The sequence below is a fragment of the Vulpes vulpes genome, chromosome 13 (genome assembly GCF_048418805.1).
Source record: "Vulpes vulpes isolate BD-2025 chromosome 13, VulVul3, whole genome shotgun sequence".
NCBI classification, from domain to species: domain Eukaryota; kingdom Metazoa; phylum Chordata; class Mammalia; order Carnivora; family Canidae; genus Vulpes; species Vulpes vulpes.
The window spans coordinates 140,284,606-140,303,781 of record NC_132792.1 but is presented as its reverse complement, the minus strand read 5'-3'; the positions used below and the strand labels follow the sequence as shown (position 1 = coordinate 140,303,781).

General features: G+C 34.7%; 1 protein-coding gene across 1 annotated transcript in view; it reads right to left on the bottom strand.

Annotated features, from left to right (window-relative positions):
* Positions 1 to 8,946: 8,946 nt before the first annotated feature.
* LOC112921721 (complement factor H-related protein 5-like) overlaps positions 8,947 to 19,176 on the bottom strand; it is a 36,053-nt gene continuing 25,823 nt past the window's right edge. The window contains exons 7-9 of the mRNA XM_072733145.1: positions 16,274 to 16,456; positions 10,358 to 10,540; positions 8,947 to 9,910 (exon numbers count right to left, since the gene is read on the bottom strand). Coding sequence (XP_072589246.1) covers positions 9,714 to 9,910; positions 10,358 to 10,540; positions 16,274 to 16,456 — 563 coding nt within the window. The 3' untranslated portion in view covers positions 8,947 to 9,713. The remainder of the gene's footprint in view (positions 9,911 to 10,357; positions 10,541 to 16,273; positions 16,457 to 19,176) is intronic.

Sequence of the window (19,176 nt, the reverse complement as noted above, 5' to 3'; positions counted from 1 at the left end):
CCACTATGTCCTTGTCAAATGGGAAATTAATAAAAATTACATAACTTTGTCAAAGTTAAATTATATGTTCAAACCCTTTATATCTCTATGGCATATCTTTTCCAGCTGAGTTTTCAAGATGCAACGTGACCTGACATAGAGGAACTTTTACACCTTCATGATGATACATTAATAATTGTTTTTCTAATTAGCTCTTTAGTCCTTTATATCATTTCAGTAATATTAACAACTAAATTAATTCACACAAGCACAACAGATGCACAAGAAGTAAAAACAGTCTGAATTATCCTACCAGACATTATCTTAATCCTAATTGCCCTACCATTACTACAAATTCTTTACATCATAAATACAATCAATAACCCTTCCCTGACTATATATCGAAACTATAAAGATTCAAATTATGAAGACTTGTACTTCAATTGCTATATAATTCTTATATCAGACCTAAAACCAGGAGAATTTTGACTCTAGAAGTTGGCAATTGAGTAGTTTTATCTACAGAAAAAAAGTAAGTATTCATTTCATCCAAAGACGTCCTACATTCATGGGCAATTCCCTCTTTAGGCCCAAAAATAGATGATATCCCCAGAGAGTAAATTGAACAGCCAGCATATCTATGTGACTGGGCTTATACTATGGACAACATTCAGAATTTGTAGGTCAAACCAGAGTTTTGTACCTATTGTTCTTGAATTAGTTCCACTAAAATATTTCCAAAGATGGCTGCATCTCTACTATAAAGTCCTTAAGAAGATAAATACATTAACCTTTTAAAGACATTGTTTAAACCTCTCCTTTATGATATGACACAGCTAGATACAACACAATTTATTACCATTATATCAATAATTATAGTTTTATTATATTTCAACAAAAAATTTTAAAACATTCCTATCCTTCAAACCCAAAAGTAACAAACAAAACATCAAAACATTTCACCCCTTGAAAAACAAAATGAATGCAAATGTATTCCCCTTTTTCACTACTCCAACAGACTACCATTATTCTAATTATTATATTTCCAAGCATTGTTTCCCACACCGAATCAATTTCTAATTCCTATTCAACTATGATTAATTCAACTGATATTTAAACAAATAACTATATGAAATCAGAAAGGACAACATTTTTTTAAAGATTTTATTTATTTATTCATGAGAGACACACAGAGAGACAAGAAGAGACATAGGCAGAGGGAGAAGCAGGCTCCCCATGGGGAGCCTGATGCAGGACTCCATCCCAGGACCCCAGGATTACAAACTGAGCCAAAGGCAGATGCTCAACTGCTGAGTCACCCAGGTGCCCCAGAAAGGGCAAATTTGAACCCTAGTACTTACATCATTTATTTATCAGCTTAACAAAGTTATCAGACCTTGTACCACACTCATTTACACCTACCACTCACTCTCAGTACATTTAGGAATGGCTATCTCTCCATGAACAGGAACAGTAAATACCAGCCTCTACCATAAAACAAAAGCATCTTTGGTTCATTGCCTATCCAAGGGACACCTATCGACTTATTCCTATACTAGGTATTGAAATCATTAGCCTATTTAGTCAACCAATAGTCTGGCCATATGATTAAGAGCTAACATTACTGCCAGATATCTAATTCACCTTACTGGGGAAGCAACGCTAGCATTTTTATCATATTTTTTATTCTTATCCTACCTACTGTCTTTGAATTCACAGTGGCCTTACTTCAAGCTTATATATTAATCTACTCTACTTACACGATAATACTTAAAGGTCTATAAATACATGCATATCACATGGTAAATCCCAGTCCTGTCTGTCCTTCTCAAAAATTCTGGTCTGATAATTTTGACTCAATATTCCTATCACCCTTTGCCAATGTACTAACCATATACCAATAATGATGGGTCATCATTGGAGAAAGTACATTTCAAGGCCATCACAAACCAACTGTCCAAAAAGAACTAGGATAAGCCATAATCCTCTTTATTATTTCAGAAGTCTTCTTTTTTACTGATTTCTTTTGAGTTTTTTATCTTTCAAGGCTACCCCAAAACCTGAATTAGGTGGTTGTTGACCACTCACTTCTAAATCTCCTAGGAGTACTACTTCTTAATACTTCAGTTCTATTAGTTTCTAGAGTCTCCATTACTTGAGCTCATCACAGGCTAAAAAGAAGGAAATTGAAAATGTATATTCTAAGCCCTATTTGTTATAATTTTTCTAGGCATTTATTTTACATTACTGCAAGCCTCAGAATATGATGAAACATCATTTACAATATGAAATAGAGATTATGGCTCACCATTCTTTATAGCTACAGGCTTAGACAGATTGTACATAATTATCAGCTCCACTTGTGTCATTGTCTGCTTTATACATAAACTAAAATTCCATTTTACATCTAATTACCATTTCAGAAAAAAAAATAATTACCATTTCAGATTTGAAACAGCTGCCTGGTACTACATTTCACAGACACATATGTCTCTACCTATTGATGAAGATCTTATTTTCTCAGTATTAAATATTAAAATTGACTTCCAATCAATTAGTTTCTGTATAACCTGAAAAGATTAACAAATCTTATACTATTTGCCAATATACTATTAACTTCATTACTTGTATTTACTGCATTCTGATTTCCTCACCTAAATGACTATTCACTATACAGAAAAATCAAGCCTATACAAATGTGGATTTCACACCATAGGGTCAACACACCATCCTTCTCCATCAGCTTTTCTTAGTAGTCATTACATTTCTATTATTTGATCTAGAAATTGCCTTCTTCCTACCCCTACACTGAGCATCCCAAACAAGCTAAAAATTATACTTATATTAGTTCTAATTTTATTACTAGCCATAAACTTAGCTTATGACTTCAAAAAGGATTAGAATGAATATGATAATTAAAGTATGTAATTTTCATTCATTAAATTATGATTAACTTCATAATTATCAAATGTTCTTAGTCTCTATTAATATTATTTTAGCATTTACAGTATCTCTTAAAAGGCTGCTAATATGTTGATCTTATTTAATATTCTCATTATTATGCATGGAAGGTGTAATATTATCATTATTCATTACAGTAACTTGTAATAATGCTAAACACTCTCTCTAGCATTTACATTACACTCACTTTACATTAGCTAGCATAATGCCTATTTTCTTCTTAGCATTCACAGCCTATAAGACTGCACCACAACTGTCCTTATCAGTTACAATATCCAATATCGATGGTGCTGACTTAGCACAAAATCTTAACCTTCTCAATGCTAAATATTATTATTTAAACCATAATACTAATGCCATTAACATGACTATCAAAAAATCTGAATACTGCAATTTATAGCCTATTAATCCATTTTATCAACTTATTCTCCTGGATCAACAAAATGATAATAGCCTTAACTTTTCACTAATCTTTTCTGACTCTCCATCAGAACCTCTGCTAACATTAACAACATGACTTCTCCCATTACTACGTACAGCCAGTCAATTTCATCTATCCAAAGAATCACTAACCTGACAAAAACTGTATATCACAATACTTATTATATTACAAACATTCTTAACTACAGAAGTGAAAGTCCTATTTTACATTTTATTCAAAGCAACATTAGTCCCAATCCTAACATTATTACCCACTGAAGAAATCAGACAGAATGATTAAATGAAGAACTTTATTTCTTACTTTATATGCTGGTAGGATCACCTCTACTTCTCATCGTGCTAATTTTAATCCAAAATCAAATAGGTTCATTACATTTTCCAATACTTCAATACTGAAAACCAAATACTGAGTTCTTGATTCAACATTTTCCTATGACTAGCATGCCTTTTAGCATTTATAGTAAAAATATCTCTTTATGGCCTGCACCTCTTATTACCAAGAGCACATGTAAAAGCCCCAATTGCTGGATCTGTAGTATTTGCAGCTCTACTACTCAAACTAGGTGGCTGTGGCACACTACAAATTACAACAGTACTACACCCCTTAACAAATTACATGCCTTTCCCTTCCCTTATATTTTCCTGATGAGGAATAATTACAACCAGCTTTATCTATTTATATCAGACAGACTTAAAATTACTCATCGCATCTTCTTCTGTCAGCCATATAGCACCGTGATTATAGCCATTCTCACCCAAACACCATGAGGTTACATAGGAGCTACAGTCCTGATAACTGCCCATGGCCTTATATCATCAGTACTACTTTGCCTAGAAAATTCAAACTATGAATTAATTCACAACTGATCTATAATTCTAGCTCATGGACTACAGATATTCCTTCCATAAATGGTGGCACAATGACCACTAGCAATCCTTACCAACTTAGCTTTACCTCCAACAATTAATTTAGTTGGAAAACTAGTCATAGTAATGTCATCATTCTCCAACATTACTGTCATTTAATAGGAATCAATCTTGTAATTACTCCCCTAGATTCTCCTTATATAGTAATCAGAACACAAGGCAATAAATATATCATAGCAATGATATTAAGCCATCATTTACACGAGAAAATGCTCTTATAACCTAGCATATACTACTCCCTCCACTTTTATCACTTAATCCTCAAATTATTTGGGGCTTACATACCATAAATAGAGTTTAATAAAACCATTAGGTTGTAAATCTAGCAATGAAAATTTATAGAAGTTATTTTATCAAGAAAGTGTGCAAGAACTGCTAATTCATGCCTCCATATATAATAATATGGCATTTTCAAGTTTTTAAAGAAGTATTCCATTAGTCTTGGGAACCAAAAAATTGGTGCAACTCCAAATAAAACTAATAAATCTATTCACCCCTTCTATATTAACTTTGCTATTTATGTTAATTTTTACCAATCATAGTAACCACCTCTAACATCTGCAACAATCTATAGCCATACTATGGAAAACCTGTCATTTCATATGCCTTCATCACCAGCTTAATTCCCACAATATTCATTTACTCATGTCTAATTATTTGGAATAATTATTCCAAATTGATACTGAATAAATTCAAACCCTAAACCTATCACTTAGCTTTAAATTAGACTACTTCTCTGTTATATGTATATCAGTAGCATTTTTGTTACATGGTCATTATAGAGTCCTCAACATGATATATACATTCAGACTCCAACATTAACCAATTTTTCAAATACCTACTTATATTCCTTATTACTATACTAGTCTCAGTCACTGCCAACAACCTTTTCCAACTTCTCATCAGATGGTAATGAGTAGGAACATATCATTTCTACTCGTTAGGTGATGCTATGGGCCAAGCTGATGCAAACACTGATGTCCTCCAAGTAATCCTACATAACTGCGTTGAAGATACTGGATTATTATTCCAATAGCATGGTTTCTGTTTAATTTAAATTTATGAGACTTTCAACCCAACCTCAATCATATTAACCTTCCATGAATTGGACTTTTTTAGCCACAACTGGCAAATCCACCCAATTTGGCCCTCATCCATGACTTCCCTTGGCCACAGAAAGCCTGACACCCATCTCGGCCCTACTTCATTCAAGTACAATAGTTGTAGCAGATACCTTCTTACTAATCCATTTCCTGCCAGATAGAAAATAACAAAGCCATTTCAACCCCAACACTGCCTAGAAGCTATCACCATGCTATTTGCAGTGTTCTTACTAAAAATAAAGTTTAAAATATTGTTGCTTTCTCTACTTAAAATCAATTAGGCTTAATAATACTGACTATAGGTATAAATCAACTATTTTACCATTTCTTCACATTACAACACATGCATTTTTCAAAGCTATGCTGTTTACATGTTTTGGGTTCATTATGAAAGACTGAAATGATGACCAAGACATCTGGAATTTTTTTTTTTACTCTGGCAGCAAAGCTAACATGACAACTTAGAATAGGTAGGATTATGAATAGGTATACCAACAGAAATAGGTAGACTTAATTTCACCATACATTCAGAGTTTTTTAGTGCCAGAATTTTATTTTTGGTTTTTTGTTTTGTTTTGTTTTTTTAAAGATTTTATTTATTTATTCATGAGAGGCACAGAGAGAGAGACAGACAGACAGACAGACAGAGGCAGAGGGAGAAGCAGGTTCCACGCAGGGAGCCCTACGCGGGACTCGATCCTGGCACCCCAGGCAGGCACTTAATCGCTGAGCCACCCAGGGATCCCCAGAAATTTATTTTTTGTAAAGATTTTATTTATTTGAGGGGGGGGGAAACACGTGCACAAGCAGGGGGAGCAGCAGAGGGAGAGGGAGAAGCAGGCTACCCACTGAGCAGGGAGCCCAATTCAGAGCTTGATCCCAGGACCCTGGGATCATGACTTGAGCTGAAGACAGATGCAATTTAATTGACTTAGCCACCCAACACCCCTGCCAGAATTTTTAAAATGCCAGAATAAATCAATAATATAAACAAAAATAGGATGATTTGATCATGCAAACATTGTAATGGTAAAATATATAAATGGCTCTATATATTTAGACATCAAATGTATCTTGTCTCTTTGATGACAATTGATTATTGAATAAATTGCACTGAAAATAGACTTTTAGTTTTCGTACTGTTCTCACCTACATACCGAGGTGGAGAACTCCATTTTCCCATGTAGCATGTTATCCCATCTTCTCCAGATATCCTGAAACCATCTTTGCAAATATAACTTAATTTAGTGCCATGGACATAAGGGCTGGAATTAAAGGTTTCTTCCCTTTCTTCTGAAGAATATCTAATTCTTCATGCTCTCATGATTCCATGTTCTATATGAGGTGGTTGAGAACATGGAATCTTTTCTATATGAAGAATAGAGATCAAAGAGTCAAGCACAAATACAATGCCTACATGGAAAAGTACAATCAAATATCACTTGAGATTTTAAAATAAGGACAATTTGAACTTATTCATTTAAAACTGAAAGTATTTGAAACCTGCAAGGATATACATCTCCATAATATGGATGCTACTAAGGTAATGTCTTGTTCAATATACCCCTCACTCTTGTCTTGCTCATCATAAGGAGCAAAATAGGCATAAAAGGAAATTTTATCTCATGTCTACATAGGAACTCAAAGTTCTTGTCTGTGTTCATTTCACAGAAGCAGTGAAAGAATGCTGATTGATTTGTGTACCTAGATTGTAACTCACTGTTTCAAGATAAAGTGGAATATAAAGAAAGTCTTCCCCTTGTTCAATTACAGAAAGCACATGGGAGTGTTAACTTCATTTGAAAGGACACGATAAAGCAGGTTATGCACTACTAACCAACAAAGCATGGTATTGACTGCCATCTTCCATCTTTGATTATGGGTGTTGGGTAGGGGAAGTATACTGTGTGCCTGGAAAATTGTATTGTTCTATAAAGAAAAGAAATGCTCAAAGATTAATAGGGATATAACAAAGCAATCAAAGCTGGTTGCAAGAAGCACTTGCTAGCCAAATTTGGGATAATTTAAGCCTCAAAGAATAATACTATAATAAACTGTAAGAAATTGAATAAAATTCATGAACCCATACTGATATATTTTTCAAAAAGAAAGAAAGGAATCTTCAGTGCCATCACAAAAGGTCACCATCCTATAAAGTCCTCACTCCAAACATTGGAAGTTAGAGAGCTATTAGAGGGGTGACAAAACATGAGAGACTCCTAACTCTAGGAAATGAACAGGGGTAGTGGAAGGGGAGGCAGACGGGAGAATGGGGTGACTGGATGATGGGCACTGAGGAGGACACTTGATGGGATGAGCACTGGGTGTTATGTTGGCAAATCCAACTTCAATAAAAAATATATTTAAATTTTTTAAAATAAAAAATATATCACAATAAAGAACAAAAATAAAGCTCTACTAAATCTTGTTAGGTGAAAGTTTTTAATAGAATTGGTAAATTAACACTCATCCTTTACACAAGAATAAGAATGAGTAAGGGGATCCCTGGGTGGCACAGTGGTTTGGCGCCTGCCTTTGGCCCAGGGCACGATCCTGGAGACCCGGGATCGAATCCCCCGTCGGGCTCCCGGTGCATGGAGCCTGCTTCTCCCTCTGCCTGTGTCTCTGTCTCTCTCTCTATGTGACTATAATAAATAAATAAAAATTAAAAAATAAAAAAAGCAATGAGTAAGTGCAGAAAAATTATAAAATTGATCTTTAAAAATCACTATTTTACAACCAACAATGGAAAACTGGTTATAAGCTATACTAATTGTAGGTTAAGTGTTATAGATTCTGCAAGCATTAGGTGAAAGGTTTTGGACAAAAATATATACACCAATGTTAATATTAATAGCAAAGATAATTTGTCATTTAAACATGAGAAAATGCTGTCATTTGTAATTCAAATTTAGATAGGTTGGTTCCATTGGTGACAGACAGGTTTATCATTTTTTTTACAAATTTTAATTTAAATTTTAGTTAATATGCTTAGAATGCCATTTGATTTTATGCAATACAAAGTAACAAGATATCACCTTAAAATATTTTGACCATGATTATATATATTCCTTTTTTCATCTTAAATTTTTGTGCTTTTGTAGAAACTTAAAATGTTTACAGTCAACTGATTTTTTCATTTTTTATTTAGAGTTTTAAATTTAAATTGAATTTGCCAACATATAACACCCAGTGCTCAACCCATCATGTCCCATCCTCAGTGCCCTTCACACAGTTACCCCATTCCCCACCCACCTTCCCTTCTGCAACCTTTTTTTCTCCAGAGTTAGGAGTCTCTCATGGTTTGTCTCGCTTTCTAATTTTTCCCATTCAGTTCCCCTCCTTTCCCTTATAGTTCGTTTCAACTGATTTTAACTAATTATGTAGTGTGAAACATATGAACATAAAAATCATATTTCAGTCTGTCATTAAATGTTTCCAAAACCCTCTATACCAGCAAAATCATGAAAATATTTTTGGATCTGCAGATCATCACCAAAGAGGTCTTCATAAGTTCTCAACACATATTATCTTAGTTTTTAATATATCTTTATTCTAAAATAATATAATCATGTGATCCAAAGGTGTTATATGCTAATGATAGAAAAAAATGGAGAATACTGTTCAGTATTAAGGAGTTAAATACCAGCTCTGACCACTAATATTTCTAATTATACTATTGTAAATACTCTATATTACGCCTGTTGACCCTTGTTCAGTAAACATTTATTCAGTGTTCAAAGCATGGTGTGTGTGTGTGTGCATTTACATTTGATATTGAATGTTTTGTCACTTTTCATGTCATGACAGTTATGCAAGCAATTAGATTCTACTTTCTCTTTATGATTTATTTTAATTTTTATGTGTGCTAGATAGTCATCTTGCAGGAATTCATGCATTTCATCATTTTTTGGTAAGTATATCTATTGTAGATAAGCAAAAGTAAGTGATAACTACTTATAACTCTTTTTTATTTATTCATAAGGGACATACTGAGAGAGACAGAGACATAGGCAGAGGGAAAGGAGGCTTACTGCGGGGAGCCTGATGCAGGACTGGATCCCAGGACCCCAAAATCATGACCTGAGCCAAAGGCATATGCTCAACCAACTGAGCCACTCAGGTGCCCCTAATGTGACACTTTTAAGAAGTGATTCATTTGTCTCTTATCATTATACCTTCCATATAATATTAATACATATTCTAACATGAATAAAAAATAAACTGAGAATTGGATTAATAATGAAAACTTCTGAATAAATGCACATATTTTAATTTTAGGACTGCATTTTAACCACTGTTTTATCCACAAACAGGATACACCAGGTTCCCTTCCTGACAGCTTGCTCGGAATGTATACGCTGGTGTCTTTCTATTATATCCATACATACACATAAATTCAACAATGTCCCCTATTTTTAAATAAAGTCGTTTTTTGTCAGTCCACCGTAACTGTATTTTATGTGTTCTCATGATTTCTTCTGATGTCACACAGGGGCCTGAAAGTACAAAAATAAACATAAAACATTAAGTAGTAAATAAATGTTTTCCCCAGAATTTTGGACTTTCAAGTGGAATCTTCCACACTGGTTGAGGGCTTCATTCTCAAAATCTTTTCTATGCCAACTGATTGAAAAATCCATCATGAGATTTAAATCATTTTAAACAATTAAGAATGTAAAGATGAGGTATGTGTTTAGTCTCTGATAATTAAATGTTATAATCAAAGATCCATAATGTCAATTATCACATAAAGAGCTTTCATTAAAGACTATTTTGCTTCTTGAACAAGAATTTTTCAAATTTTATTTCCTCACATATTAATATTTGGTAGTCAAGCATTCAACAGAATGTATGTTAACCCATGAAAATTCTATTATAAATAGCAAAACCTCATATTCATTACACTGATTTTCCCAGGATCCATAAGAACATTAAATATTTACCTAAGCATTTCGGTGCTTCCGACCACTGTCCGTTACTACATATTATATTCCTGTTTCCCCAAAGTGTATACAAGTCCTGGCATTTATACTCGACTGATGATCCTGGAGCATATACTGGTAATGGCCATGAAATGATTTCTCCATTGGCAATAGGTGGAGGGGGCCCACATTTTCTTTCAGACTCTAAAAGACATGATTAGATTTATTGAAAAGTCAAAGAAAAACAGGTTAAAATGAAACAATAAAAGCATAGTACAATACTTAATATCAACAATTGTAATTTCTGCTGACATAAATGACTCACTAATGAAATTTTAATCACTTAATCAGAATCACACTTTTAAGCCCTTTTTATCCTACATGAAAGCACACAGAAAGCATTAACAAATATATCTGCTTCGCAGCACTGTGATATTAAAAATGTTTTTCTTAGTAAATAAATGCTGGATAGATGGATAGTTATTTCAAACAAAGAAACTTTCTTGTTATATACAACATACTGCAGTGTCTATTGGATCCCTAGTCGTTGTTTATTGATTTTCATTTTTATTATAAAATAAACATCAACTTCTTTAATAAAAGTCAAAAAATTACACATCTGTATAATGTGAAAGGGAACTGCTGGCTTCCTGTTCTGGACAACTTGAGGTACAAACATTTCTGCTTATTCCTTCTGCTAAGTATAACTAAAAATCCTAAACATATTGTAAAATCCAACATAAGAGACTATGAAAGATATAGATAAGTCAATCTTTCAAGGACCTCAGAATTCAAGGAATCACACTGCAGTGAGTTATCTGGGTTTTCATTTTGCCTTCTATGGATCCTGGACTAGGCACTGAAGAAAACTGCAATCCAAAAATAATACCAAGTTCAGACAAAAAAAAGTATATATATATATATGTCCCAAGAATTCCCTTTGTCTCTATTTCTTTTTAAGATTTTATTTATTTGAGAGAAAGAGAGCACAAGCAGGGTGAGGAGGAGGGGAGAAGCAGACTCCCTGCTGAGCAGAGAGCCTGACATGGGGCTCAATCCCAGGACTCAAAGATCATGATCTGAGCCAAAGGCAGCCACTTAACAGACTGAGTCACCTAGGCGCCCCTCCTTTTTATCTCTTTAGACAAAGACTTGGGAAAGGAGTAACCTAGCAAAACAAACATTTTTTTTTACAATACTTCAGTTACTTCAGAAAAACAACATAGGAGAAACCTAAAACAACTTCTCTCCCCACCTTGATCCACAGGGGCCAGATGATGAACATGGACTTGTACCCTGCATGGCAGTAATGGGGGACTGATAAATAAAAGACTTCAGTAAAATCCAAAGTCTTAAAACACAATACCCAAAATGTCCAGAATATAACTGAAAATCATTCATCATACCAAGGACCAGAAATATCTAAAAAGGGAAAGAAAATCAACAGAAGACCACACACTGAGATGACATAGATCTTGGAATTATTTGACAATGGTTTTTTAAAATCCTGTAGGAAATACAGAATTGAGAAATATAACAATAAAAAAAATTTTTAGGGGACACCTGGGTAGCTCAGCCATTGATCATCTGCCTTTGGCTCAGGTGTGATCCTGGGATCCAGGATTGCGTCCCACATCAGGATCCCTGCATGGAGCCTGCTTCTCCCTCTGCCTGTGTCTCTGCCCCTCTCTCTCTCTCTCTCCCTCTCTCTCTCTCTCTCTCACTGTGTGTGTGTGTGTGTGTGTGTGTGTGTGAGTGTGTTTCTCATGAATAAATAAATAAAATCCTTAAAAAAATGTTTAGGGATGCCTGGGTGGCTCAGTGGTTGAGAGTCTGCCTTTGGTCAGGTCATGATCCTTAAATCCTGGGATTGAGTCCTACACTGGGTTCCCTGCAGGGAGTCTGCTTATCCCTCTGACTATGTCTCTGCCTCTCTGTCTGTGTCTCTCATGAATAAATAAATAAAATCTTTAAAAGAAAAAAGATTTAAGCTTCTATGAAAATAAGAGTTTTAAGGATTTTTCCCCATGAGTTTAGTAAAATCAGTATTACAAATCATATCAATTTATAAGCCACAAGCAAATCATAATAAAAATATTATTTGACATCAAATTTTGGCTTATAGTCATATATTTATGAAGATAATTTTAGGCTCTTAAAAAAATAAACAGAGTAGATACTTCCTTAGAGAATAAATCAAGAATTAACACACTTTGAAGAATACTGTATAGTTGAAGGATGAAGATGATTTGTTGAAGATCCAAACAGGAGATATGGAAAAATAACAGAAAATCAAAAACATAATTTATAAAAATACTCTCCAATGATTTTTTTTGGCAAATGCTTAAGGACACTGTAATGAGTATTATGTAATTCATCACTGAGATTCAGGTAGATGTAAAGTGCAATTAGCTATAGCTGTGGCCCCTAAACTAGAGTGTACATCAAATCCCTTGGGAATTATTAAGTCATTTTTAGATTGCATGACCCAGGTTTTTTGCTCAATAGGTCTGAATGAACCTGAAATTTTGCATTTGCATTTCTATCAATTTCTCAAAAGATGCTGGTGCTGCCATTCCAGAGATCACTTTGAGAATCACTGGGTTATAAGATTAACCAGTGAGTATACAATCTCATTCCTTTATGCTAAGGCATAAAATGTCTTTGTTCTGGCCTAAAAAAAAATCATCTATGTCCATTTTTTAATGATGATAGAGGTAATTCTATATTTTATTCTTAAATACTTTAATAGATTTCATTAAAGTACCTCTGCATATTGTCCTTCCTATCCAGTGGTTCTTAATACACTGTACAATATTGGATCCAATCCAATTGGTAATATTGTGAAAAAATTTTTAAGATTTTATTTATTTATTTGAGAGAGACAGGGAGAGAGCACAAGCAGGGGGAGGGACAGAGGGAGAAGCAGACTCCCCACTGGGCAGTGTCCAATGTGGGCCTGGATTCCAGGAGCTTGGGATCATCACTTGAGCTGAAGGCAGATGCTTAACCAACTGAGCCACCCAGACAGCCTATTTTGGACATTTATAAATCACTTTTTCTCCTGATCTGTATGATTCCTTCTTTGGGCCTATGAGTATAGCATCCTACTCATAGGTAAACTAGAACAATAAATTTCTGAAAGAAAAATAATAGGTACTTGTTCAGTAAATCTTTAAGAACACAGAATGGCCAATAACTATAATCTAAAATAACAGGTACATATCAAACCAGTCAATACTGTACAAAGTTTTTCTTATAACTTGAAAAAAATATGTTAGAAGTCTTGACTTAATTAAATTAAATGGTTCTTGTTTTGTTTCCTCTTTAAGTTTTTAATTTAAATTCTAGTTAGTTAACATAAAGTGTAATATTGGTTTCAGGAGTAGAGTTTAGTGAAGGGTTCTATGTTTACCTAAAGTATAACAGGGTGATGGTGATATAAAAAGCCTAAAGAAATACGGCCAAGAAATACGGACACATGTAATGCTTGAGATCATACTTCTTACATTTGAATTCTTTTTTGCCCATATGAGCCACCTGCCTAATGCATGTATTTCTTATTTTGCTTCTGTCAAAATCTGCTTCCTTTAATTATGTCAAATATCTTAGAAAATCATATATGAATAAGGATGTAACTAACAGTAAATTGAGCCATGACGTGATTGAGGAGCTGTGATACAGTAACATAGAAGACTGAGAATGTGTATCAGAAGTTATCCTAAGTGCACATAAGATGACATGAAAGTGAAATAATTTGGCTCATGTTGCTAACCTTTTATTATTAGGGCTAATTCTCTACCAGAATCCAAAACTTTCCAGAGATACCAGTTAAAGTCTAGTATTACTGCCTAGCTTCATACTTGTACCATTTAGGCTCTGAACTAAGAATATTCATCAGCCTAGGGTAAAACTAAAGGCACTATATTCATGCATTCTGGTGGATGGGACCATTTTTCTCCTAAGTATTTCACAAATGCAGGTCCATTAATCCCAAAACCCTCAGCACAGCTGTGACTTCTTACTCCATACTGGTAACTACCTAATATGTGAGGTAGACTATCATGCATAATCAAATATGGTAGCTAACAAGGAAGTCCTCTAAAAAAAATGAAAAAAATTACTCCATGTTTAACAAACTCTGAAATTTAATTTTATGTATCGGTTGTTATATTTTGTAGTTTTATTTAAAAAGAAATTATTGGGGTGCCTGGGTGGCTCAGTTGGTTAAGCCTCTGCTTTTGACTCAGGTCACAATTCCAGGGTCCTAGGATCAAGCCCCATATCAGGCTCCCTGCTCAGCGAGGAGCCTCCTTCTCCCTCTCCCTCTGCTGCTCCCCCTGTTTGTGTTCTCGTGCTCTCTCTCTCTGTCAAATAAACAAAATCTTTTAAAAGATAAAATAAAGGGGATCCCTGGGTGGCTCAGCGGTTTAGCGCCTGCCTTTGGCCCAGAGCGCCGTCCTGGAGTCCCGGGATCGAGTCCCCCGACAGGCTCCCGGCATGGAGCCTGCTTCTCCCTCCACCTGTGTCTCTGCCTGCCTCTCTCTCTCTCTCTCTCTCTCTCTCTCTCTCTCATGAATAAATAAATAAAATCTTTTTAAAAAGATAAAATAAAAAGAGATGATTACATAGGAGCTATGATCATATCACAGAAAAGACATACAAATGCTTCCTAAAACCAGTACTCTGGTTGTGTCCAGCTACCGACCTGAGCAAGAACTTGAAACTAGAAATGTCAATATTCATGAGACTTTCAATGCTTCCCAAACCAATGATGAGTAATAAAAGGAAAAGCATTGAGAATTAATTATCTTAAGAAAAATACCATACATTGTAAGAAATCAGAGGAGATATTGTAGGAAAAACAAGAATTTTTTTTTTAAAAACCTCCTGGCAAACCAAGCAATACAACTCACAAGAAGAGAATGTGAAAGGTAAACTTATATGAATAGGTAGACTTAGTATACCTAATCATGTAGACTTAGTGTCACTATATTTCTAGTTTTAATTTTCTGAATACCATAATTAAAAGTGATTCTATAATGAACAATAAAATTAACAAAAATAGGACTGATTTGATAATGCAAAAAAGTGGGTTAAGTAAAATACATAAAAATGATTTTAAGTATTTAGATATAAGTGATTTTATATATTTAGAAACTTAAAGGATTCAGTCTCATGACTTTTATGACAATTGATTACATTTAATTGTATTGAAGATAGGATTTTACTTTGCATACTGTCCTCGCCTACACAGCAAGGTGGAGAACTCCATTTTCCCATGTAGCATGTTATCCCATCTTCTCCAGATATCCTGAAACTATCTTTGCAAATATAACTTAATTTAGTGCCATGGACATAAAGGCTGGAATTAAAGGTTTCTTCCCTTTCTTCTGAAGAATATCTAATTCTTCATGCTCTCATGATTCCATGTTCTATATGAGGTGGTTGAGAACATGGAATCTTTTCTATATGAAGAACAGAGATCAAAGAGTCAAGCACAAATACAATGCCTACATGGAAAAGTACAATCAAATACCACTTGAGATTTTAAAATAAGGACAATTTGAACTTATTCATTTAAAACTGAAAGTATTTGAAACCTGCAAGGATATACATCTCCATAATATGGATGCTACTAACGTAATGTCTTGTTCAATATACCCCTCATTCTTGTCTTGCTCATCATAAGGAGCAAAATAGGCATAAAAGGAAATTTTATCTCATGTCTACATAGGAACTCAAAGTTCTTGTCTGTGTTCATTTCACAGAAGCAGTGAAAGAATGCTCATTGATATTTGGACCTAGATTGTAATTCACTGTTTCAAGATAAAGTGGAATATAGAGAAAGGCTTCCTCTTGTTCAATTACAGAAAGCACATGGGAGTGTTAACTTCATTTGAAAGGACATCATAAAGCAAACACTGCATTACTGACCAACACAGCGTGGTATTGACTGCCATCTTCCACCTTTACACACAACTTCTTCTGAATCCTGAATTACATAATCTTCTTGACAGAGAATGGATATTTTTCCTCCATCCTGGTAATTCACTGTGGTTGTCATATCTTGAGCATTGGGAATCTGAGGTGGTGGTGGACATGACTGTGTCTGTAGCTCTAAAAAATTCAAATTAGATTTCTTGATTAAAAACCATAAGTTAAAAATATCAAAGGGATAATTAAACAGAAAATTCAAAGTGATGTAATCATAAATGATCAAATTATAAGGGCATGTTCTGGATTTAAATATGTGATACTCGGGCAGCCCAGGTGGCTCAGTGGTTTATCGCCACCTTCACCCCACGGCCTGATCCTGGAGACCTGGGATCAGGTCCCACATCGGGCTCCCTGCATGGAGCCTGCTTCTCCCTCTCTCCCTCTCTCCCTCTCTCTCTCTCTCTCTCTCTCTCTCTCTCTCTGTCTTAAATAAATAAATAAATAAAATATTTAAACAAATATGTCATACTCTTCAGCTTGTACAGTATATCATGTTTGGCTTATTCTCATGGCTTTCTTTGTACTTTCCTCCTTTTATTCTTTCTGTGATCAATCTTGAATAGTTTATATAAAATCTCTTTTAATTCTTTCTAACCATTAGGATGTTCTAGCTGAATTACGCAGTATCAGGCATTAAATAAAGATTGATATCAAGATATTTTTTACAGATATCCAGAATCAAATGGGTTGGTACTGGATTAAAGCCTGAGTGGCTCAGGGGTTAAGTGTCTGCCTTAGCTCAGGGCATGATCTTAGGACCCAGGATCGAGTCCCACACTGGGCTCCTTGCAGGGAGCCTGCTTCTCCCTCTGCCTATGTCTCTGTCTCTCTCTGTGTGTGTCTCTCATGAATAGATAAATGAAATCTTTAAAAAAAAATCTCAACTATCATAAGATAGTCTACCAAAGGAGGATCATTAAGCTGCAGGAAGAGTTACATTTAGTTAATGATCAATTGATTTGATACAAATTCTTGACCCAGATAAGAATGAAATATGTTCACTAAGTGACTTAATGCATTGCTTAAAATCCAAAGCTCCCCTGGAGGTACCATTCACTAGCTTGCCCATGCTGTTTAAAGATATTTAGACTAATGAACAGTTTAATGGATTAGACAGCCTGCCCTTAGTTACACAACCAGTGGGATATAAAAGACCTCTCTGTAAACTACTGTCTGACCTCCATAAAACTGACACCCCAGATATATCTGGGCAGTCAATAATTAGAAGGCAAAGTGGGTCCTGTTCAACTGAGAGAAGACTCTTGATGACTAGACCTAGAAACTTTTGGATCTCTCTCTGATTTCTTGATTTTGCTTTCTCCTGTAACACCATATCTTTATTTCATTAAAAGCTTTCTGTGAGAGGCAACTGGGTGGCTCAGAGGTTAAGCATCTGTCTTTGGCTCAGGGTATGATCTCGGTCTGGGGATTGAGTCCCGCATCGGGCTCCCTATGAGGAGCCTGCTTCTCCCTCTATCTCTCTGTCTCTCTCTCGTCTCTCATGAATAAATAAATAAAATCTTTTTTTAAAAAAGTTTTCTGTGAGGGGTACCTGGATGGCTCAGTTGTTGAGTGTTTGCCTTTGGCTCAGGTCATGATCCTGGGGTCCTGGGATCAAGTCCCATTTCAGGCTCCCTACAGGGAGCCTGCTTCTCCCTCTGCCTATGTCTCTGTCTCTCTGAGTGTCTCTCATAAATAAACAAATCATAAAAATATTTTTTAAAAAGTTTTCTGTGAGTATACACTTGGAAATCTTTTAAATCCTTTCAGTTATCTACATTTTATATTCAATTCAGGGAAATATTTGAGTAAACTTCACTCATGCTACTATATTGCATCAAAAATATGTTTCCTTGGGATACCTGAGTGACTCAGTCAGTTAAACATCTGTCTTCGGCTTAAGTCATGACCCCAGGGTCCTGGGATTGACCCCCAAGTCAGGCTCCCTGCTCATCAGGGAGTCTGCTTCTCTCCTTCTATCCCTCCTCCTCTTTAGTCCCCCCCCCCCATGCTTTCGCTCTCTCTCTCTCAAATAAATAAATAAAATATTTTAAAAATATTTTTTGTTATATTTAACTATCTTGGCAGATTTTTTTCAATGTATTCTCTTCTGTGTCTGATATTTAACCATTTTTTGTCCTAATAATATAAACTTGTACTTCCACTTGATAAGTCTTGCCAGAGGTTAATGTATTTACCAAATTTCTCTAAAAGTTTTATTATTCTGTAAACCAGATGTTTATGCTTTTTTTTAGCTTGTTATAACAATTTATGCTTTAATTGTTCATTCCTTCCAAGTTCTTTGGGTGCATGTTCTTTTCTCAATTCTAGATGGTAATTCCTATTTCTTTTATTATGCTCCTTGTTTACTAATGCATGGTTTAAAGCTATAGATAACTTTGCTTTTGCTGTATCCCATAGATTTCAATGTACACTATCAGTCATTTTATGGAAAGTATTTTCTGTTATTTCTAATATTAACTACCCATTTCATTTCTCTGAAATTTTTATGGAAGTGAAAAGATCAGAATAACTAAACAATTTTGAATAGCAAGAACATAATTGAAGAATACAAATCAGACTTCAAGACTTATTGTAAAGCTATGGTTACCAAGGTAATGTGGCAGGAATAGAGATAGATAAATGGATACATGGGCTGATAGTCTAGAAATAGATCAATACTTACATAGGTGACAGATTTTGATGTCAAAGTCTTTTCCACACATATTGCTAGAAGTTGTATCTATAGATATATTTTTAAATCAAACCCTCTTTTACATCAAACTCAAAAATATAAGATGGATGATATACCTAAATATAAATGCTACATCTATAAAGCT